General features: G+C 30.4%; 2 protein-coding genes across 2 annotated transcripts in view; one reads left to right on the forward strand and one right to left on the reverse strand.

Annotated features, from left to right (window-relative positions):
• LOC145306408 (uncharacterized) overlaps window positions 1–24317 on the reverse strand; it is a 458128-nt gene that overhangs the window by 291479 nt on the left and 142332 nt on the right. The gene's annotated exons all lie outside the window — the stretch shown is intronic.
• Window positions 14542–24317, forward strand: part of LOC145306301 (uncharacterized) — a 34587-nt gene continuing 24811 nt past the window's right edge. Inside the window, exon 1 of the mRNA XM_080148382.1 lies at window positions 14542–14637. Coding sequence (XP_080004508.1) covers window positions 14542–14637 — 96 coding nt within the window. The remainder of the gene's footprint in view (window positions 14638–24317) is intronic.

Here is a 24317-nt window from a genome sequence, read left to right on the forward strand (position 1 = left end):
GTAAAATTCTCGTTCATTATATTTCTTATAATAAAAAAAATTTATGCATCCCTTGATTGATAAAAACAACTTTACTTCCAAACTTTTATAGAAGCTTCGCACAAAAATTCTAACTAAATTTGAAGTGGTCCTATTGACATGTAAGGAAATATTTAGAACATGCGAAGCATTTTAAGATTTTCAAAGAAAAACTTACTTTTTTGTACAACAGTAGATAGTGCCTCTGGAAGAACTTGATGGAAGGGGACTTTAAAATTTTTGGTTTAAAAAATGTAAAAAATTGAAGGATGGTGGTATCCTTTCCAGGACCTGCACAATAAAGGAGAAACATATCAGTTCAGCGGTTAGCAGGATCCTTCGGTACAGACATAAGATAGACTCACAGACATCCAGTGACTATAATATGAGGATTACCAATAATAAATTATTGTTTGTTTAGCTGAATCACAATTATTGAGATAAAAATTAAATCTAGAACATATGAGGAGAGTATGCTTGATACTATCTAGTGTAAACTCATTGAAATATTCACCTTTCAATATTTCAGTGCACAGTATGTACACAGGGATTTTAGGGATGAGACAATGGATGATAAATTGATTTACATAGTCACTGATGACAAACAAAATTACTCATTTTGTTGATTCAAGTTATTGAGTGAAAAGTTTGGACAATACTAGTCTGGAAGCAACAGATGTTAATTCCATAAAATTACCTAAATAATTTGAAGCCAGATAACAGGGTTCAAAAACTTTGCAATTTTCAGTTTAATGAAAAAACAAACATTATTTTCTAAAAATAAAATAAATTAAACAACATTTAAAATGTTTATAGAAGAATTTATAAAATTATTTCATCCAAAACTTATTATAGCTTTGAAGAAAATAAAAAAAAATGTTTTGATATCAATCATTATATATAAAATTTGAATTCTTGAAATGGTTAAAGAAGGAGTTTCCAAGTCATAAAATGAATTGGCATGTATTGTAAATAACCTTTCTCCCCTTTTTATGGTGATATTCATAAATAATATTTTAAAAATAATTTAACTCATATTCTATAAATAAACAAATTAAAGTGGATAATTTTAGATAATTTGTTACTTTTTAAAAATTAATTGAATAAAGAAGGAGGGAAAGGTATTCTTTTCCTTTGCCTTCTAGAATCAAAGAAAATTTATGAAATGTTTTTAGAATTAGACCCTTGTTTATCTGTCATCTATATAAATGAATTGTTGAATATTTCCAAATCAGATTTTAGAAACCAACCTATGAGATAATTATAGAATATGACCCTAGTTTTCAGTTACAAATTGCTCAAAAGAATGTTAACTAAATATTTCCAGAATTTAACCTATGAATTTAACCTATGAGATGTTTCTTGAATATGGTTCTCTGAAATAGAGAGCTCAATTGAAAGTTTGCTAGAAAACATTTTATAAGCTAGAAAATGACAAAAAAGATATTTATAGAATAATATAGATAGTTCTTTAATAGAAAATGTTTATATTAGAATTTAACCTAAAAGATGTTTCTAAAATATGACCCTGGTTTTCTGTTATATTCCACAAACTTACATGTGAGATGTTTCTAGAATATAACCCTGGTTTTCTGTTATATTCCACAAACTTACATGTGAGATGTTTCTAGAATATAACCCTGGTTCTCTGTTATTTTCCACAATCTTACATGTGAGATGTTTCTAGAATATAACCCTGGTTCTCTGTTATATTCCACAAACTTACATGTGAGATGTTTCTAGAATATAACCCTGGTTTTCTGTTATTTTCCACAATCTTACATGTGAGATGCTTCTAGAATATGACCCAGGTTCTCTGTTATATTCCACAATCTTACATGTGAGATGATTCTAGAATATAACCCTGGTTCTCTGTTATTTTCCACAATCTTACATGTGAGATGTTTCTAGAATATGACCCTGGTTCTCTGTTATATTCCACAAGCTTACATGTGAGGTGATTCTAGAATATGACCCTGGTTCTCTGTTATAGACAGCTCAATAGAAAGTTTACTAAATATTCGCTGCACATTTCAGACGTTTTTAAAAGTCTGCCAAAATTTATGTATGAAAGGATTGATTAAATAAAAGTAACTCGATGTTTATGAGTCTGTCTGTCTGTTTGTACCCTAGTATCTCGCTAAATGCTGAACCGATATTATTCTCCTTTACAGTGTAGCTACTCATAGTTCCTGGAAAGGTTTATAATATTTTAGGTGAGTGTACCACCATCCTCCCAAGATAAAACTATCCCAGAAAAAAAAATTAGATTTTATTTTTTATTTGCAACACTAAAAGTGAAAGTGGGTTGATGTCGACTATTCTCCCACCCTAGAGGCCTCTAGGGACGTTGCTGCTAGTAAAATAACAATAATGCCTAGTTTCGTTTTGAACTAGAAGTTGCTAGCCAATAAAACCCGAAGGATTTAGGCATAAACTGGAACATATAAACTCAATAAATTTAATTTGATAAGGAAAGCTTAATTCTGCCTTCGATAGTTTTTGATTTAAGGAGGAAGTTTGTACGACTGTATATAAACACTTTCTATGTAAGAAATATAATCCTTCGAAGCATGAAATTTTTGTAGAGAAAAATTTATTGATTCTTTTTAAATAAAAGAAAAATACATTAAATACTTCGACAGACGTTTAAAGTTCAAGTCAACTGTTAGCCCAAAAACAAATATCTAAGACTAAATAAAGAATAAACAAATAAAGAACATACCGACAGAATGACTCATATGATGCTTCGCTGTAAATATGCAAGTTAAAATATTCAATTTATAAAATACAATTAATGATTAATTATTCTTGATTTATTATCAAAAATGTATAAAATATTATACATACATTTTATAGACGGTAAATGTAAAAAAAACATTTATGCACTGAATCGATTTTACAATAAAGCAAATAATTAGAAATTACTATGGAAAGATCAATGAACGATAATAAATCTATACAGAGGTGGATGCTTTAAAAATTAAATAAAATAACCCTTCTATGAAACTAGGACACTTTTCTTTAGATTTAAATAGATTTAAAGCTAAGTTTGTACAAAAATAATTTAGATCTGGCTACCATAGCCGATTCAGCAATGCTTGATTTTTTTAAGAACCCACCTCATTATACAACCACCCAAAAAAATGTCAAATGAGGTTAAATAAAAAATTAAGTAAACATATTCTTTATGCTGAATTATTGAAATTAAAACTTAGGAACAATCATCTTACATCCATCTACTGTAGTATATAAAATTAAGGTTTCTAAAAAGATTTTGTTCTATCCTCAATGCCGAAACACTATTTTTATTACGAAAATACATTAAAAATTATCAATACAAGATTAATTAATTTCTACTAGGAACATTTTATACATAAATATATACTCTATAATATGATATTCATGATATAAAGATATTTTTCTTAAGCGAAAGATCTAAAAAAATATTCATTTAATTTGGTTGTACTTTCAAGGGAAGCTTTACAAATATCTTTGGATGGTTTTAGGCTATTTTTATAACCTCTCACGCAGGGGCGTCCAAGCTTTTTTATTTAGGGGGGGTAAAATTTTGAAAATATATACACCCCCAAGGCATTTTTTTTTTATTTGGAGGGGGGGGGGCATTAAAAATCAAAAAATTTGGGGGTGAAATTCATTTGGACTTTGGAGGGGGGGGGGTAATCACCCCTTTACCCCCTCCCACTTGGACGTCTATGCTCTCACGCCCTCCACTAGAGCCTAGGGGCGAATTACCTAATTTGATAGAAAGGAGAGCAGATTTCCTACAAAAAATTGGCCATAGGCACGGCTGTTTTTATCAATTAAAACATATGATTCAAATATTATTTAGATACATCATTCAATAATAATTTTCAAGGAGGGAAAAAAAATTTCAGCGCGCTTTTCACAATTTACCTCCTACCAACAGTTAAATGACCCCTCCTATTTTTCTTATACTCCCCCCCCCCCCCCCCCGCCCAATTTTGAATCAAAGAATGCGATTTCGATATAATACCAGCTCTAACGTTTAATAGTAATATTGAGAATGATGTAATTCCCTCTTAATACCTCTGGAACAGTGACTATAGTCACTATTACATTGCACTTTGTGCAACTTTTTAAATTCTTTCAATGTCCAATAGAAAATTTTCGGATAAAACAACGAAATATTTATCTTTTGGCACCGATTCCATTTCATAATTCACCTGTGTGTATTATAGATTGTTTTCTGCAGATAGGAAAATGAAGGCCCAACTGTTTTATTCTTATGCCAGATAACCACATAACTATTTTTTTTCTTTATAAGTGATCTAAAATCATAGAAGGGTTTTTATTAACCGACCATTTTATCAAATTTTTGGGGATTTTGTACTAAAATTTTGGGAAGCCTATAAAAAATTGGCCAATTAAAATGTATACTGGTCCTCCGTTGGTAATTTATTCTGTGTATGGGCCTACTATTCATTTGTATTCATTTGTATTGTATGGCGTTCTTTTTTTATAGGCACTATAAACAGATTCTAATTTTGGAAGATTTTCCGATTCAGCGATACTTGTTTTTTTCAGAATCCATCTCAGACTTTTCATTCCTTAAATGAATTAATTTAACTAAACTACAGAAACATAAGATAATTATAAAAACATCCAATAACAAATGCAATTACTATTGTTGCATTTCAAATAAAGATAAAGTGATATTGCACCTCAGGGTAAAATTATTTTGGCTCCAATCTTACTGCTCCATAATAAATAGCTATCTAATTTTCTATCTTATTAGTGTGATTTACAACCCAATATTGGCCAACCTATGTGCTTCTACTATCTATCTATCAATCTGGCTTGCTAGCTATCTAATTATGTATCTTATTAGTATGATTTACAAACTAATACTGGCCAACCTATGTGCTTCTACTATCTATATATTTAGCTAGCTAGATGGCCATCTAGCTATCTAATTATCTATCTTTTTAGTGTGATGTACAACCTGATACTGGCCAACTTATGTGCTTCTACTATCTATCTATTTATCTGGCTTGCTAGCTATCTAATTATCTATCTTATTAGTGTGATTTACAACCCGATACTGGCCAACCTATGTGCTTCTACTATATATCTATCTATCTTGCTAGCTGGCCATCTAGCTATCTAATTATCTATCTATTTTAGTGTGATGTACAACCTGATACTGGCCAACTTATGTGCTTCAAACCTACTTAGTACTGTTCTAGGAATCATAACAATTTAAAAATAAAACTTATCTTTATTTGTAAAAAAAAAAGTATACAAACGTAACTTAAAAATTAAAGTGCCTTAAAAATCCGCCATGTCAAGTCATATAAATTTTGGAGATGTGAAGAGAAGTGGGAAATAAAACCCCTAAAAAAGAGATGGATAGTTCCTCGTTTTATGACGTTACATATACTAAAGTAAAGTTACTATACATACATCTGTACCAATGCTTGTCTGTTGAACATTCTTTTGAATCACCATACATATAACATAAGAAGACCTGGAGATTCTTATTTCACCTTAGACTATATTAGGATAGGTTAAGTTAGAGATTCTGCAAGCTGCAAAAAAAAATAAATCATTACTTATTTTATCTATAAAAATTCTTCAGAGGTGTCTTACTGTTATATTGTTGTAAAAGGATGGGTGGTTATAAGCTTTTTGCATTTTTGAGAAATATAGCAACTGTCAAAAAATGCAAATAATACTAGTTTATAGTTATAATTTAGTACTAAATATCATTGAATTTCAAATTATCTATCTAAAAAACCTCATAAAAAAAAACTTGGGTTACTAGGCTGCGGTTTTGTCTTAAAATGAAACCGCTCATCTGTGATTCCCACATTTATTTGATTTTAATTTTTTTCACCTTTTGAAATATCTAAAGAAACAAGATTTAATTTTGCTAATTGATCAAGCCCAATGCCTTAGATAAGCAATGCATTTTCAATCCAATATTCTTAAATAGATATTCCATAAAACTGTAAAGATAATTTGATGTCTATGGACTGATATTCAAGTTTTTTTTGGGGGGTGGGGAATAAAATCTCAATAGGGTGAGGTGAAATTTACACAAGGGGGAACATTTTACCCCCACAATTTTTAAAGTTAATTCTAAATTTGTTGTATAAAATTGTCAAAATTTCTCTTAGATTGTAAAAATTATGGGCTTTGGACCATGAAATATTTAAAGTAATTTTAACTGTTCTATAAGAAAACCATTTGTTGGTTAGTAAGAAAATATTAGTTTCCGAATGTGCCAATCCTAAATCTATCATTCTACAATATATCAAATTTGGGCAACAATATTGTTTTATAAGTTTGTTGAAATGAAAATACAGTTTTTTTAATGCTAAAACTTATGTCATATGGAAAATAAAGATGCTCATTTGAAAACATATCTTTTAAATATATAATATTTTAATCAGCTAAAATTCAATATGTAATTTTTATTTTACGATCTAATAATGAAGAAAGGAGTAAAAAATGAAAAGCTTTTACATATTTTTAATATAACTGACAGACAAAAAAGCTTTTTCACAAAAATTTCACTTTTGGTCGACTGACTTCATGATTTCATAACCAACGCAGAAATTAAAAATGTCTTATTCTCCTATTATATAAAGTAGAAAGGTTTTTTATCTGAAACTCTACAAGGCTCGAAAGGGATAAGACAATGGCCGATAAATTGATTTACATCCCCAATGATGATACACAAAATTATCCCTTTTTTAGATTAAAATATATGGATGAAACATTTGAACACTTAACTTAATAAATCAACCTTTAAAAGTTCACTAAATTCCCAAAAGTTGTTAAGCAAAACGTTATTATAAAATTTTGGGGACTATTGTAACTGCTTTTAGCCTATTTCATTTTTAGATTTCAGTATCTTGTATGGTTTTAGGCTGCTTTTTTACCTTTTACTGTCCATTTGATTTTAAGGGCGAATTTGCTAGGAGATTTTAAAGTGGTTAATTAGATTATATAATTTCTTATGATGTTGAAAATATGAAAATTGCAAGATGTATGGTTTTGTGTGCAAAGTTGATAAGAAAGAAACTAAGACACCTTGGTTTTGCAAATTTGCAAAAACAATAAATGTATTAAGTATAGATGTATAACACAGACAACTACCTGGCCCTTGTCTTGGAGAACTTTCGCAGGTGCTAGCAAATTGTTTTCTGCTCTTTTGTAGCGACTTGACTGTGATAATTTTTAAGATGTTATTTGGGGATATTCAAAGTCACGACTGAAAGACTGCACAGAGTCCACAGTGTGGAGACGTCTCCCTCTATTGTTCTACTCTAATGCAGAAACTATACCAGTTCCTATATACAATATATATATATATATTTATAGTGTATATTGTGTATTTTATCACACCTTAAGTTTTTATAGCAATATCCAGGCAAATATTGGGGTTTAAAAATACACAGAGCATAAAGATTTGGAACCCTGACGAAGCAGTAAATAGGGCCTAATAAAAAATGACGTAATACAATAAAATTTGGCCATTTGTATTGTGATACGTCATTCTTTTATTAGGAACTGTTTGCTTCTTCTCCCTAAAGGGTTGGGGACAAGAACTTTCAAGAATATTATTTTTTGTAGCGTGGAAGCCTCAAGTACAAAATTGCTTATATTATATAATCTTATAATTAACGCTTTACCTGGTTCCTTTTGAAAAGCGAAGCTTTTCTATAATTAGGGTCGGTCCGTCCGTAGGTCCGTCCGTAACGGATAGCTTTTTTCGTTAATTTAGGCATGTTAGAATTGTCCTATCGATTGCATGGTGATTTCTTTAGTAGTTAGGTATGATTTAGAAAGCGTAGCAACTCTATAATCATTACCAAAATGTCCGTACGTCCATTTTAAACATGTTGTTTTTTTTTATTTCATAACAACAAATTTTTATATGATCTAATCATCCGATTGATCTGATTTTTGGTATATTGACTCCTGGGACAACAAAGTATAATGTTATAAGCGAAGCAACTCTATAATCAAGTCTTAAAAATTTAAGTATGTCCATAAACATTATCCTGTATCAAGCAGTTTTTCAACAAATTTACTTACAATTTTGCTTTGACCTTTATACATTTATATTCTGATTTTTCAGTTCTGACACTATACAAGTGTTAATGTCCGTTTGTCCTACCGTTTCAGTGCTTCGCTTTTATGGATGTTGTCATCCTTGTTTTATAGTAGAGTCTTACATGCTGTTTTGTTACTCATAGGCATTTAACTCTGAATAAAGTTTAAATAGGGGTAATCATTTTCACTCTTGCTAAATAAAATACAAAATATTATATTGGTTTATTTGTGATTTCCCCTAAAATGCAAAGACCCATAGTGACATATTTGTCCTTGCTCTTTCCCTAGCTAATCCTTAAAGATCAATTTCATGCTTTTTGGTAACTTATATTGCCACATTTTTTCACGGAACTAAAAGATTAATGACACTTTAAAAAAAGTAAGTTTTACTTTTATAAAACAGTTTTATACGCTTTATTAAATACAATTTTTAGTTATTTCAAATAGCTTCGTTTGTTTCTAACTTTTCGTTTTGTTGAAACTGACAATCCTATTATATAAAGCAGTAAGCTTTTTTTGTCTGTAGCGAAGTTTCTCGCTAACTGATGAACCGATATGGTTCTACTTTACAGTGACGCATCTTATAGGTCCTGATGGTTTTAGGCTACTTTTTCTGGGTTTGGTTTTTGGCTATTTTTCTGCCCTTTAATATCTCTTCGAATATAGAGCCTCTAGATGCTAGGGATGCAACCGCTAGTTATATTATAAAAGAGCACATAATTAATTATATTTTTAGACTTTTATGTAATCATTATAGGTCCTAAAATCACAAGATTTCTCAGTTTTCATAAAACGCTTTATGTTTAACTAACCCTATAATATTTGAAAAGTCAAAAATGTTTTTTTCCCTTGTATACTTATAAATAAAATTTAAAACTTTAGAGATCAAAAGGTTGAATTTTGCAATTGATATCAAATTCTTTTTTTTCCTCTACACTGTATTTAATCTATAACTCTTTTTTATCCAAATTTTCTAGTGTTCAGACAATCAACTCAATGAACCAACCAATAGAAATTCAATAAAACTCCCACAAGTTATTGAGAAACGAATAAGGGAACGTTATTATAAAACTTTGGGGACAAGTGCAATAAACAGCACAATGTCCCCTCCACCTTTGCATTTTACACATTCTATATGCAGTGATTTTGTGAATTTATGTTGTACCTTCTACTCAATATTCATGAATATGTCTACAATTTTCAAAATTATTCATCAAGTAAGTAGAGTTTTTATGTAGCTGCGAATTCTTTCTTTAACTGGATGTTTTTGTTTTACTTAAGATCTCAAAAAAAACTATTAGTGTACACTTTTCATTGTAGCTTTGTTTTGTCCTATAAAGGATTTAGGCTATTAACCCCAATTCCCCTCTACTACTATCGAAAATAATCCTTGGCAAAGTTACCACCTTCCCTCCCCATTAAAAGTTATATTATGAAAGAAAACTTCCTTTCAATATATCACAGTATTTAATTTGATTAAAACTATGAGTTAAATGAAGAAAAAGAAAATGTTTTGTCCTTATAATGAGTATTTGTGATAAGCTGTAACCTAGGAATTTTCTTTGAAGCAAGATTTTTATGGTAGTTTTATACGAACACTTACTTCAGAAAATTTTAGATTGTGTAAAGAAACATATTTTAAGAAGAATAAAGGATAATGTAATATTTTGATTAAATCGTATCTGATGCAATTGAAAGTTTGTTAGTTATATTTGAGCATATGTACTTTTGTAATGGTTATACAATATGTGAATATTGTAAGAGATTTTGCATACCCTGATAAAATGTTTCTCCCAGATGGCTAATATGACATTACCCCATTCCCTCCCCTGTCCATGCATTGACCAATATCTATGTACTATATTAGCAACCCCAATCTATTCACAAAAAAAATATTACTATGTAAATATAGGCTAGCTAAAAGTTTTTGATATATGGTTAGATGGCCTACTTTTTTATAAAGAATTTGTTTTTTAGATAAATTGTCCATTACCATGTAGCTTGATTGAGATTATGCTAAATTGTTAAATGTATTGGATATTATTTCAGGGAAGCATCCAAAAATAAACCTACACTCATTTCTTATTCCAATATTTTTAAGCTATCCAAGGTATATTTCAGGCCAAATAAATGAGAGTAAGATTAAATTACTTAACCCCTATCTCTGATATATTAGATATTAACTTCATTATTCTAATGCTTGATTGGAATATTTTTCTAGGAATAATTCCTTAAATCGACGAGTGGAACACAGTAACCCTTCCTCTTATTTCCAACTTTTTAAAGCATGCACTATCACTTTATGGAGAGCTCAGAGCTCATATTAATCTAATCTTAACTAAAATAAGCATAAGAATATTATACATGTTTGTATATATTTTAACCTTTTTTTAAACAAAGTGGTAATAAAGTTGAGAAATAGAGGTACAGTAAGTTAATAAATTCATCATGTAGAGAATTGTTAGCTAGTATTCTGGTCCCTTGTTCCTGAATAAAATATATATTATTTATTCACAATACAAGTCTATCTGTGTATCTGTATAAAAACCCTCATCTATCTACGTATTATTGTATGATACACCTACAAATTTACTAGATTTTTTAAACATTAGGAGATTTTGTTTTTATAATTTAGAAATTTTTTCATTTTTCATGTTAATGTTTGACAACAAAAAACCTATGTCAAATAATTGTTTGTTTCATTAAAACTTATATAAAATATGGTATAACTTCCTAATTTGCCAAAAAATGGTATGTTTGTTTGTACCTTTATACAGGGTGAGTCAGAAAAAACTGAGTTTTTCGATTTTCAGAAACATCCAGAAGGAATACAGAAAAAAATAATTATATGTCCTTGTTCTCTGTACAAAAGCACATCAAACTTGTAAAAGGTGTTTTTCATTATCTCTAAAAATGCGGCCTCTATGATAGGTGTATGGTGTCAAAAAATGCCTTGTGTGAAAAATGTTGATCAAGAAAAATTCAAATAACTCATCTTTTTTCGTATAAAAAAATCTTAAAATTTCAATATTTATTTAGAAATAGGTCTTAGAAAAGTTCTTTATTGAGTTTTAAAGTTGAAATGTTTTTTGGCTCCTTTCAAAAGCATTTTTAGAATACTGCAATTTGTCATTTTTTCATATTTATTGATTGTGATGCATGTGGTTTAAAAGAATCTTCTATAATAATGTAGCTTATAGTAAAAAGAAAAAAAAACCTTTTTATTTGACAAAAAAATCTCTTCAGATAAAAAAAGTTATCAAGGATTGAATTTTTAAAATAAAAATGCCTTTTAAAAACCCTACCCTATTTAAATGAAGTTATTATGATGGATTATAACACACAAGAATAATTTGTCTAAAGGGGGCGGAGATTTTGGAGATTAAATCCAGTCTTGCACCAAATATAGAGGAAATTCAGGGGGAGGGGGGAGGAATTTAGGTAACAAGATGAAATATTTCCGGTCATGAGCTGGTTTTACGGTCATGGATTATTAAATCTTAACAATAGATTACAACAAAAAGTTTGATATATAATAAAATAATTAAATCTAAATAAATTGTTTTTTTAAGATGTTAAATATTTACAATCTGTTGAATACAAATTTTAATAATCAAAAAATATGTTTGTTTATCTTTTTAGAATGGTAGACATTTTTTTATTATAAATAAATATATATAAATAAAGTACAAAATAATGGCCGAAAAAGTCATCACACACACTTTTTGAAATAAAGAACCTATAATTGTTTTTTCCATATTCCTACTGGTTGTATCAGAAAATCGGAAAACTCAGTTTTTCTGACTCACCCTGTATATTTATATAATTATTGTTATGATTATGAATTTACAGTAAAATCCATCTCGGTAGTTCATTATGCCTATGCGGTGGCCACAAAAACAACAGGAAAGTTCATCAGAGAGAGAGAGAGAGAGAGAGAGAGAGAGAGAGAGAGAGAGAGAGAGAGAGAGAGAGAGAGAGAGAGAGAGAGAGAGAGAGAGAGTTGAAGAAAATAAACATAAAAAAAGATATAAAAAAGAAAGAAAAATAACAAAATTTTTGAAAAAGATGAAAAAATACAGAGGTGATAGAAAAAGGCAATTGTGACAAAAAGACAAACAAATATATGGACACCTAAAGGACAGCTTTAAAACAAAACAATTATTTAAAAGCTGTATCAATTTTGAACTTCTAATATTGTGTAGAATCTAGTGTAGCATTCTGTTATCTTCTATTATTCAGGAACATTTTATTTATAAAATCAATAATATATTTCAGACCGTTTTTTATGCTGTTATTAAAGATTTATTGCTGAAATTTTTGTGAAGATTAATATGATCACGTATCACCTTACTTACTATGTCCGTCTATTCAAGGACGTCAAAGGGGGGGGGGGTAAAGTGGTGATTACCTCCCTCTAATTTTTTTTCCATTTTACCACCCCCCCCCCCCCCCCATTTGAAATTTACCCCCAACCATTTAGAGAGGGGTAGAAAAAATTTTTACTACTAAATATTTCATAATTAGTTAGGTACCTTTTTACATTATTAAACAATTTTTAACATTATTAAAACAAAATTTTACCCCGGGGGTAAATTCTTTTTTTTTTGGGGGGGGGGGAAATTTTACCCCTGCCAACAGATTTCAGGGGGGGTAATTAACCCCCCCCCCCCCAAGCAAATTTTACCCCCGAGGTAATAATTTTTTTTTTTTTGGGGGGGGGGTAAAAAAATTTTCAAAGCGCGCTTCGCGCACCATTTTACACCCCCTAAAACAAAATTACCCCACCCTTCAAACTACTTATGGATCTTGTCATCCTTGTTTATATTATTAAGTGTCGTGATTTATTGTCTCAAGATAATTTTCTATTAAGGAGCCTAAAGTTTATTAATGTTAGTTGTTAGTTATTTATCGCATCGTTATATAGACAGCTTTCCACGGATAGTAAAATATTTATTCCAGTATGACCTCGAAACTGATTAACATCTGAGACATACTGAAAAATCATGTATGTATAGCTTAAAATTACAGAAAAATTTTCACGAATATTAAAATAAAAATTAAAAATTAATTAACCGAGATGCCGAAGGCTAACAAAACAGGTTTTAGTATTATGGTTGTACATTTTTATATTCGTAAAAACTGGATATAATACGATACAAAACATGAATTTTCAGTATGGCTAAGAACCAGTTCTGAACTAGCAGATATTAATCGGTTTTCAAAGCCATTTGGATTCAACTTCAAGTAAAGAAAATAGAAAAAAACCTCAATAAATCTCTTAAAGATCTATTAAATTACATATAAAGAACAAAAAGAGAAAATATATCCTTTTAAATAATAGAACTTAAATTGCCCAATTTTGTTTTTGTTGTTGTTTTTAATGGACAAAGTTTAACCCAAGGATATCAGAGAAATATGTTTGCTTTCTAGTTTTAGTTTATAGAAGAGCCTCGTGCTGGTTTTAGGCTATTTTCCCATCCCCTCCCCCTCCTCTAATGCAAAGTTACTAGTAAGCAATACTTATATCTTAGTAAATGGTTTGGCTACTAGCGCTTTTAAAGGGTGGTGTTTTCCCTCAAAGTTCCTTGTTGTGTACAGAAACCCCCCTCTCTATCTTTTACGTTGTTACTTTAGATCCGGCTTGGTTACATTATATTAGGTACTGGGTAGGCTCGCAAGGCTATGTCCTCCAATAAGGACTAGAAATTTCCCTCCCCTTCTATATGGTATATTTATATAGTTGTTTATCATAAAGTTTTTACTGCTGTTGCTATATCCCTATGAACCTTGTTGAGAACTAGTTTTCCATTTGGTTGTGCCATGCAATTATATTTAAATGCATTTTAACTTGTGCAATCCCAACTCTGTCCCATCTCTACCTAAATGTTTCTTTAAGATCTACTAATTTCACTTTGTTAGAGTAGAGCTCTTCTATAATCATAAAATCTTTGTGTTTTACTATTCACGTAATTTATAACCATTAGAATAGATCATTATAATCAAGTTCCTATCTAAATCTAAATAATTCTTTAAGGTCCATTAAAAAAATAGACAAATGTTACAAAGTTTGACCGAACTAGCACGATTGACGTCATATTGGAAAAGAATGTCAATCGGGATAGTTCAGCCAAACGTTGTAACATATCTTCATTTTTTTTTGGAGACACTTTTACCAGCTTAGAAAAGATTGCATTTATACATCCTTAAAACAGTCATTAGGCTCGCTAATATTTTAAAGGGGAAAATTTTGCCTCACTAAAATTTCAGTGAGGCAAACTGATTTTAGTGAGGCAAATCCAATTTTTTAAAAATTTACCTCAGATCTATAAATCACTTTATCCTTTTGTCCATTCTGTGAGCTTCGGTATTTATGGATGTTGCCATCCTTGTTTAAATTTCTAGTTAGATAAAATGTTTAACAGTTTTCGTACAACTTGGGCTATCCTACCTTGGTCAATTGTTGTTCTATGTTGGATCAGAATTGCCTACATTGTTAAATCATTAAAGGTAGGTATTTTTAGTTTAATCCTTATACTAAGGTAACAGGATGTTTGTGTGTCTGTGTGTTTGTTTGTACCGAAGGATCTCGCTAACCGCTGTACCGATCGGGTTCTCCTTAACAGGGTAGCTTCTAATAGGTCCCGGGAAGGTTTATAACTATTTTCTTGGGAGGTGGGACACCCCAAACCCCCCCAAAAAAAATGAAAAATACCCCCCCACCCCAAAAAAAAATGAAAAATTTTTAAAACTAAAATTAAAAATGAGAGGGTGGGCATCACCCCCCCTCCCTAAACAAAAAAAAGATTTTCACCCCCCCCAAAAAAATTGTTTACTTTAAAAAAAATCTAAAATAAGAAATTGGGTTATTAAATTCAACTTCCCCCTCCTCAAGTGCCCCTAGAGGCCTCTAGGGGGCGTAGCCGCTAGTTGAATATAAAATAGCTGCTCATATTTTGGTGCTTTACCTTAAAGTACCTTTTAAGCACTGAATCCGCCACCCTCTCCCTTTCCCTATATTTTTAAAATAAATTAAAAATAAAGGTTCTGTAGCTTCTTATGCCATGCATAATCACTAATCCTGAATCCTGCTAGGCAGGCATATAGAACTGCGATGCTTTGACCCATCAGGGCTAACCACTAACCAAAACATATCCTAACCTGAACTAAAGAAATGAGCAATCAAAGGAAAACTACCCCCCCCTCAAAATTTCTATTTATCTTAAAGTAAGTGAATGAGAGTTTTTATGCTCGACTAGGCGCTTTGAGTGAAACCCCACATTTTTTGACAAATTCCCTAGTTGATTAATAATTTAATAGGTTTTATAATAGTTATTTCTCGCATCGTATTATAAACGGCTTTCCGCGGATATAGAATGTACAATTATGAGATTAAAACTAGTTTTTTTAGCCCCGAGGTGACGAAGTCACTGGCTAAAAAAACTAGTTTTAATCTTATGATTGTACATTTCTATATTCGTAGAAAGCTGAATATAATACGATGCTAGTTTTTTCGTATGGATGAGAACCGGTTCCTATCCACCGGATTCGAATGAATACGAGAATAGTTATTTCTCGTATCGTATTATAAACGGCTTTCCGCGGATATAGAATGTACAATTATAAGATTAAAACTAGTTTTTTTAGCCCCGTGGTGCCGAAGGCACCGGCTAAAAAAACTAGTTTTAATCTTATGATTGTACATTTCTATATTTGTAGAAAACTGGATATAATACGATGCTAGACATAGTTTTTTCGTATGGATGAGAACCGGTTCCTATCCACCGGATTCGAATGAATACGAGAAAATATTTTATCAATTTTTTGAGTGCGGTACAAAATTCAGGACTAGTATCTACGCCCCTAGTGGCAATCGAGGTTCAATTATGATCCTAAAGAAAAAGTTGTTAGAGGGGACGTATTTTTTTCTATAGGCGATTTCTCTTGAGAGATGTTGGTCCCAAATATGTATAACCCCTTGCCAGGACCTATGAGTAGCTATATTGTAAAGGAGAACCATTTTACTTTAGCAGTTTTCGAGATTGTTCAGTACACACAGACAGACACATACGTATAAAGACTCACAGACAGAAGGACACAAACACTCAAAGAATACCTTGGGTACTAAAAGTGTTGAGTACCTTATCCTGCTATGATATTTTGTTCAAATATTTGAGATGCAATTACTGAATTCAAGTAAAGAATGTTCTTTAAAGCAATATGCATCTTTTTATTTGGTATTCCGGTAAAACAGCAGCAATGAAATAACATAGTAAACTATTATACAGCAATAAAATCTGAACTTTTAGGATTGATTCCAATATTTAGTATAAGCATTTTAGAATTTGCTAAACTTAAAATAGCTTTACACGTAATTATTTGTAAGTGTGTTTGTTTCTGATTTCGATAACAAGGTCGTTTGAAATCATAGAGTAGCTGTTAAAATATTTGGCAATTGTATAGCTATCAATAAATGCTATATCTTTTATTATTGAAAATAGTGTTCTTTTGTTGATTTAACTGAGCACTAGTGAATCTATTGAATTCAAATTCTATCAAATTAAAGGTGAATTGAAAAACTTTTTTTCATGTTAAGCGCTGCTACTCTTTTTCGTACTAAAATGACATTGTCCAAAATATGATATTCAAGTCTTAAATAAATGTGACTTATTTGGTTATATTATTATAACCAATGAGAGGAGAGTATCTATTTTACCATAAGTCAATTACAATGTATACCGGTCTCTCACTGGACAACTTTATTGTATGACATCATTTTTTGGTGCCATTTTGCGCTGTCTCAACATTTATATTCAAGATAAGCTAGATGTAATAGAAGCAAAGCAACTGTAAATTTTAGTTTGCTTGTAGTCATGGTAGTTTGTATTATTATCTCTCTAAATTTACAAATTCTAAAGTAAAAAAAAGGTATATTTTAGGACATTAATATGAGGTGGTTCATCAAAGAGGTCCATTGAAAGTGTTAAGTTATTGTGAAAGTAACAAAATTCAAACATTTTTTCATTTCCTTTTATGTGTTTGATGTATGCTCTAGGGTTGGGGATCTAATAGATAATTAAATTTTATATTTATTCCCCCCCCCCCCTCGATTGAAAAATATGGGCGGGATATCAAAGGCACAACCAATTTTGGGATTAGAAAAATACAAATTTTCAAAATAAAAGAAATGTTGAGGTACACATTTGTTATATGGAGATTTAAAACCTGGTAAATTTATTTTAAGTGGGGGACCCATAGTAGATGTCCTTAAAAACATGGTCCCAATAATTATAGTTGCTGTAATTATATCAACATAAGATCCCCATAATTTCTTAGTAATAAAAGTAATAGGATATATAACTATCTGTTTGAGTGCGTGTTTATGATTTAAGACCACTTTCTTTATGGTAAAGCTTCGCCTAGGTCCAGGGAAGGTTTATACCCATTTTAGCTATTAACTAGGATCCCCATACCTGTCATATAATGTAATATATGCAGCTACACTTTTTGACAAATAAAAGATAAAGATCAAACAAGTGCAGTTACTCAGGGATCTAAAGGGATAAGACAATGACCGATAAATTGAGTTATATCCCCAATGATGATACACAAAATTACCCCTTCTGTAGATTAAAATTAGTAGTTGAAACGTTTGAACACTCAACTTAATAAATCAATCAATCAAACTTCACTGAAGTCCACAAAGATTGGTAAGCTAACAATTAAGAAAACGTTATTATGAAACTTTGGGGACTAGTGTGATAAACAGCTCATTGCAGTCACCTCTCTCTCTGGCAGTTACTCCAAAGATATAGGGATAAATCCATGGAAGATAATTGATTTCCCCTCCACCCCCCCCCCCTCTCCATTAATCAGAATAAAGTTATGTGTTAAACGTTTGGTTTAAAAAGTTGTCAATTGGTTTCGAAGCTATACTGGAAATATATCTTCTGAATGAAATTCTCAATTTAAAACATATGAAGGTGTGCCCGCATTTCCACATATGTTTTACACAATAATCAAATTACAAGTGCTACATATTATTACAACAGCACAAATTATCCCGTCTTCCTCACTTGGCTATTTCTAAACACATTGTAAAATGCTTTGCATATGCGGGGTGGAGGGGACACTATTTTGTAAACCCGACGTTTTATAAATTCTTTGGTTTGAACAATTTAGGGACTTTTTAAAAAATATAATTAAGTTTGTTCATATTAGTAGCTTTTAAACTTTTAGACCAATAATTCTGATTACAAAAGGGGTTAATTTTGTTATCAGTTTAAGTGTTATATGTACTTCAATTTATTTGCATTGTCTTATCCCCAAGATCCCTGACAGATGTGAGATAATAGGTGGGTTCTATAGTCGGAACTGTGATCACAGTTCTATCACATTGCTGTTCTATCACGGTATCTCACATTGCGGTACCTCGGGCGGCCATTTTTGTGTGTCGGTGCCTTGTATAAACATTACTGTGAAAGATAATACGGTAATATGGTACTGTGATAGAACTGCAATACTGCAGCTGTCATCAACAACAAAGTCAACAGCAAAACTACAATAAATGGGATGTTAAGCAAATGTCGTCTTTGAATTTTGGTCAATTCAGCCTAATTTTTTTAAGTAGAGAAAATGTCAGGGAAAGGGGGAAAGGAAATGCCCCTCCCCCCCCCCCCCGAAAAATTTTTTTTTTACTCACTTATAGATTACCTATATTTTTTTCAATGAAATATTTTTTACTCCAAAAATTAAAAAAAAAAATTTAATTTCCATTACCTATCAAAAATTTTATAGGTATAAAAAAATATTTATTTTTATAATAATTATTTAAATTTTTTAATTAAAATTTTTCATCCCCTGCATAGAGATCTGTTGGGAATGCCCCGTTTTTTTCATCATAAATCATGCTTTCAATGCATGATTTTTTGTTTTATTTACATAGTTTTCGTCTGCAAAAGCAGGAATTTTGACAGCTTTTGATAGCTTATACTGTGAGATGCTGCTCATCTCCCTGATCCTTCTGTGAAATCTACAGCAATGTGAAATGACGTCATAACAGCGATATGTTACAGCGATTGCGTATACAGTGAGATGACTTCTGAACGTCTAGCATCAGATTTTTGTTGTTGATACCGTATTTGCAGCTGTCAATACCGTAACAGTTTTGTTTATAGAACCCACCTAATATGTGTGGAAGTTAATGCACACTTTATATGAGTGAAGTGCACCAATTTTGTTTTCATGTCAGGGATCTTAAGGGATAAGACAAAAAAATAGATAATAAACAAAATCTTCCCTTCTATAGATGATTGGTTAAAACGTTTGGACTTACTAAGTTGGAACTAACCAATGAAAATTCAATAAAAGTATCCCAAATAAGTAGCTGAAAAAAAAATAATAGAAATTTGGGTACTTCCCTCCCTGCTTTCAAGTGCATTTTTAACAATGTACATACTACAGAAATTAAAGGACTGTTCATAGCAATTTGATTTTTTGAACTACATAAATAAAAGGACTCTTTATAGCAATTTAATTTTAAACTACAGAAATAAAAGGATCGTACATCTATGTGTTTTTAACAATTTATATACTACAGAAATAATGGTAAATGGTAAGCTAGGCTTGTCAATCAACTAACTTACCTTAAATTCACCGCTAAATTTATTACTTTAATTAGTCCGTTAACCAATGATGCTGTGAGTATTGGTGCAAAAAATATGACGTAACAATAAAATTAGCCTATGAGAGGCCAGTATAAATTTTACCATTGGTCAATAACGGCCTCTCATTGGCTAATTTTTTTTGTTACGTCATATTTTTTGCACCAATACTCACAGCATCTTAACCAATTTTTTAACTGGCATAATATCTCTTTCAATATTTTGTTAAATTGTGATTTTAACCAATTTTTGAAAGGTATATCAAAAATATATTCTTACACCTGTAGAATCATACGGCAGAATTAAACATCTTCAACAATCTTCACTAGCGGCTACGCCCCTAGAGGCCTCTAGTGGCCTTTAAATGTTTTTTTTTTATTTTAAATATCTAATTTGAGAAATAACTTGTCTATGTTATCAATTGTTAAATTCATGCATCTACGCAGCGCGACTACGCTAGCAAGACTACGCTAGCGACACTATGCGGCGGAAATATTTCAATTTTTTTCGATTTTATCGTGATTTCTCTTGGGAGGGTGGTGGTACCCTCCCCCAAAATAGTTAAAAACCTTCCCAGGACGTATGACAATCTACCCTGTTAAGGAGAACCCAATTGGTTCAGCGGTTAGCAAGATCCTTCGGTACAGACACACAGATACACAGACACACAGACATCCTGTTACTTTAGTATAAGGATTTTATGCATATAAATTTGGAGGAGGTTGATGAATTATTTTTTTATTTCTTGACTTATCCCTTTATCCCTGACTATATATTCAACTCTCTATGGAATATTTCAACTTTTGACAAAATACATACAGTAAGAATATTAAATTAACATACAAAAATTTTTTTATTACTCTAAACCTTTCTCTTATGCATTTTTTTCATGTGTACTTAATAATAAAAGGATAACGACATCCATAAAAGCGCAACACATCAGACTGGCAAACAAAAATTGCAGAGAAAATCAATAACGCTTTTTTGCCTAATTGTTACAGGAATCATTATGCCAAGTTTCATTTCTATAATAGGACAATTCTAACATGCCTGCCTATATTAAAGATATTATCTATGTATTATACAGACATACCGACCAAAATTGTAGATCAACTTTGCTTCTAAAATTTTTATTAAATAGTATTTTGAAGTGAATGTTTGATGAAAAAGACCAACAGAATTTGTCTTAATTTTTATTTTATTTACACTTGACAAAAACAAATAATAAATGTAAAGGTTATTTTAACTTTATTCTCATCCAATAGCCCCAAGAGTCTAGATGCGATACCATTAAATGGAAATCTATAAAATAAGATTTATAAAGCATGTGTTTTTGATTTATATACAGATTTAGACTGTCAATAATTTTACACAAGATTCTACTGAACTTGTAGTTTATTTACAACAATGCTAAACTAAGAAATATTGTGTTGACTAAAAAAAAATTTTCGTTTTTGTCGAGATTTTGTCATATTTAGAGACAATTTTGCTTGACATTTTCATAGTTTCTAAATTGAAATCGTATTTTGAAAATGAAAAAATGTGTAATCCATTAAATTTGGCGCTAAATTAATTTTTGTGATTCTTTCTAACTTTAAATTTATCTAGAAATAATGAGATTTATCCATTACAAACCCAAGAAACGCACAGTCAATCATCCATACACTTTAGTCTGCAAGAAATTTATAGTTTTGTATTTATTTGTTTGATTTATATAAAGAGATTTGCCCTGTCAATATTTTAACACTCACTCACACACAATTTTATTTAACACATTTTAGTTTTTTTCTATTTCTTTATAGAAGTTTAATCAATAAATAAGGGGTGTAGAGGGGTGTCAACACCACCCTCAAAATTATAATTGAAGCAGTGTCCCTTGTTTTCACCTTCTCCAATATAATCCACCCCCTCATGATCATCCATACTTTGACAAATTCCTTAAACGCCACTACGCCCAGCTACTCTATAACTATAATTAATATGTTCGCATTCTTAGGCGTATTTGGATTGAAAAAAAGAAATGCAAAGAATTAACTTAACACATTGCCGCTTGTCCCGCATGTACATACACATACACCCTAATACTTGACTAATACCTAATATAACTATTGATAATGCTAAGATTAAACTGATAAATTAACTAGGAATAAATTCATTATTACTTTGATCTTACACAAGAGTTTCATGTACTCTAATACAGTGAAACTTGTAGGGCTAAAAAAACAATCTCCCCCGTATTCTTCCCCCTCCTGCTTGATGAACGAACTGACCCTTAAGTGATTTACACGTTAGCAACCTAGATTGACAACAATTTTACATATAATCCAAATATAATCTATATCCATTTAACTAGGTTACTTGTTAAACGCTTTGCTTATATCAAACTTACACAAATTACACCCTCTAACTTTTTGTTAATTATACCTTTGCAAAGCAATTACTAATTGTCTAGAGTTTTTTAATTGGCTAGATTTTGAAAGTTGCGTCTATAATTGCTTTAAAGTTTTCAACAAGAAAAAATCTAATGTAGAAAAATTGTATAGAGTTTTAAACATTTTTTTTAATTTTAGAAACTTTGATTTTTAGCACAACGTTTGTATTTTTGGGGAGGGAAAACTTTAATGAAACAATTTACTATTGTATACCTAATGAATATTCGCTAACATCATAAAAATGGATGTTTTCATCCTTGTTTTTGTGTTGCTAATAACAATGCATTAAAGATGATTGTATTTGTATACATTACCATTCAAGCAAACCCTAGTGTTTTCAAATTCCAGTAAAAAAAATAACCTTTTTTGTTTGCTTTTCCGTCAAGATATTTAATTGTTTGAACTTTCACAATATAAAGATGCTTAATATAAGTATATGTTCTAGTATGGTTTTGGGTTATTTTTTTGTCGTCTCCTTAGAATACCACTATCTACCAAAATCAACTATCTATAAATTTTTCTATCAATCAATTCTAACTATCTCCATATCTATACATATATCTAACAATCTATCTTTCTATCTCTCTGTCCATTTATCTCTCTATCTATCCATCTATCTATCTATCTGTAAAACAACAGTGGTTGTTTGTAACTGCACAACAACAACACAACAACAATAAAAGTGCACACTTCAGGTTGTTGTGTGTTGTTGCATAAAAGGGACAGTCTCATTTTTAAAATAAAAAACAGTTTGATTATATTATTACTTACAATTTAAATTACCATCCTCATTTTTCCCAAAATTAGCTCCGTTGAAGATCTGTATTAATTTTTTACAATAAATCTTGAAAAAATATGAAATATTTTGTATTGATTTTGTTGAGCCCAAAAATGTAGATTTTTAAAATATTAAATCCATATTGATACTAAGTATTTTCTTCGTCAAGGGTACAATAAATTAACTTTTTAACATCGGTATTTATACATTGATGTAAAAACATATTTTTCTCTAAATAGTATATATTACAAAATTTTATTTAAAAAGATATTGAAATGTATTTGGATAATAATTTCTCCCTCAAAAACTCGTTAGCCTAAAATTGCAAGTGCGAAAGGTTTAAAATAATTTTAAAATTTTCCCTAAATTTTTGGGATCCACCAATTGTTTTTCAGGATTTAGAAAGGGTGAGATGAGTCTAACTTTCATTGTCATATCTTTGGTTCTAATCCTTTCTTATAATTATATTTTACCTTATTTTATTTAACTTACTAGAACAAAACAATTTTATAAAAATATCATTTTCTATTTTTTAGTCAATGTCATCATAAGGAATAAGACAATAAATTTTGTCAACCCCAATGATGATAAACAAAATATTGGTTGAAAAGTTTTGACACTGCTAGTTTAATTTAATTCACTTAACAACAAATCCTAAATATCATCTTGACTGGCTACAAAATTTTGTGTGAACACCTCTTTATCAGAAAAGGTTGTAATGCAAAAACTGAAGACCTTGAAACTCTATCACAATTACTGGTAGCAAAACTTCTCTATAACTTGTTAAAAGGCCTTATTAACGTATGTTACTTAGAATACTTTAGCTTTGTTTGGTAGATCAGAAATGTTAGATAAGGTTTGGAATAAAATATGTACTGCGCAATGATTTGAAAAGGGTAAATGCCCTGGCCAATAATAGGCAAATCCTATAGCATTGCACAGTTTTAACTTTAGACAAAGAATGTGCATTGATTATATTAGTACCCAAAGTGTTATTGACAGGTTTTCTTATTCGTTGATCAAAAACATTGGGTACTTTTATTGTTTTGTGATTGGTTGGTTTTAAATAAGCATTGCCCAACTTTTCGTCCAATAATTTTAATCCACAGAAGGGGTATTTTGTCATTCATCATTGGAGATGTATATCAATTTATATTCAATTGTCTTATCTCTTGAGATGCTAATTTTTTTATTCAAAACTTGTAATTGCTTAAATTCTAACTATTTATATAACTATGTAAAATGTTATACTTGTTTTAAGCATTATTTGCAACATTAAATGCACAAGTTTCAAATACAGAACTATTCGATAAAAAA

Source organism: Acartia tonsa, chromosome 14 (genome assembly GCF_053477335.1).
Source record: "Acartia tonsa isolate MP-2025a chromosome 14, ASM5347733v1, whole genome shotgun sequence".
Lineage (NCBI taxonomy): Eukaryota > Metazoa > Arthropoda > Copepoda > Calanoida > Acartiidae > Acartia > Acartia tonsa.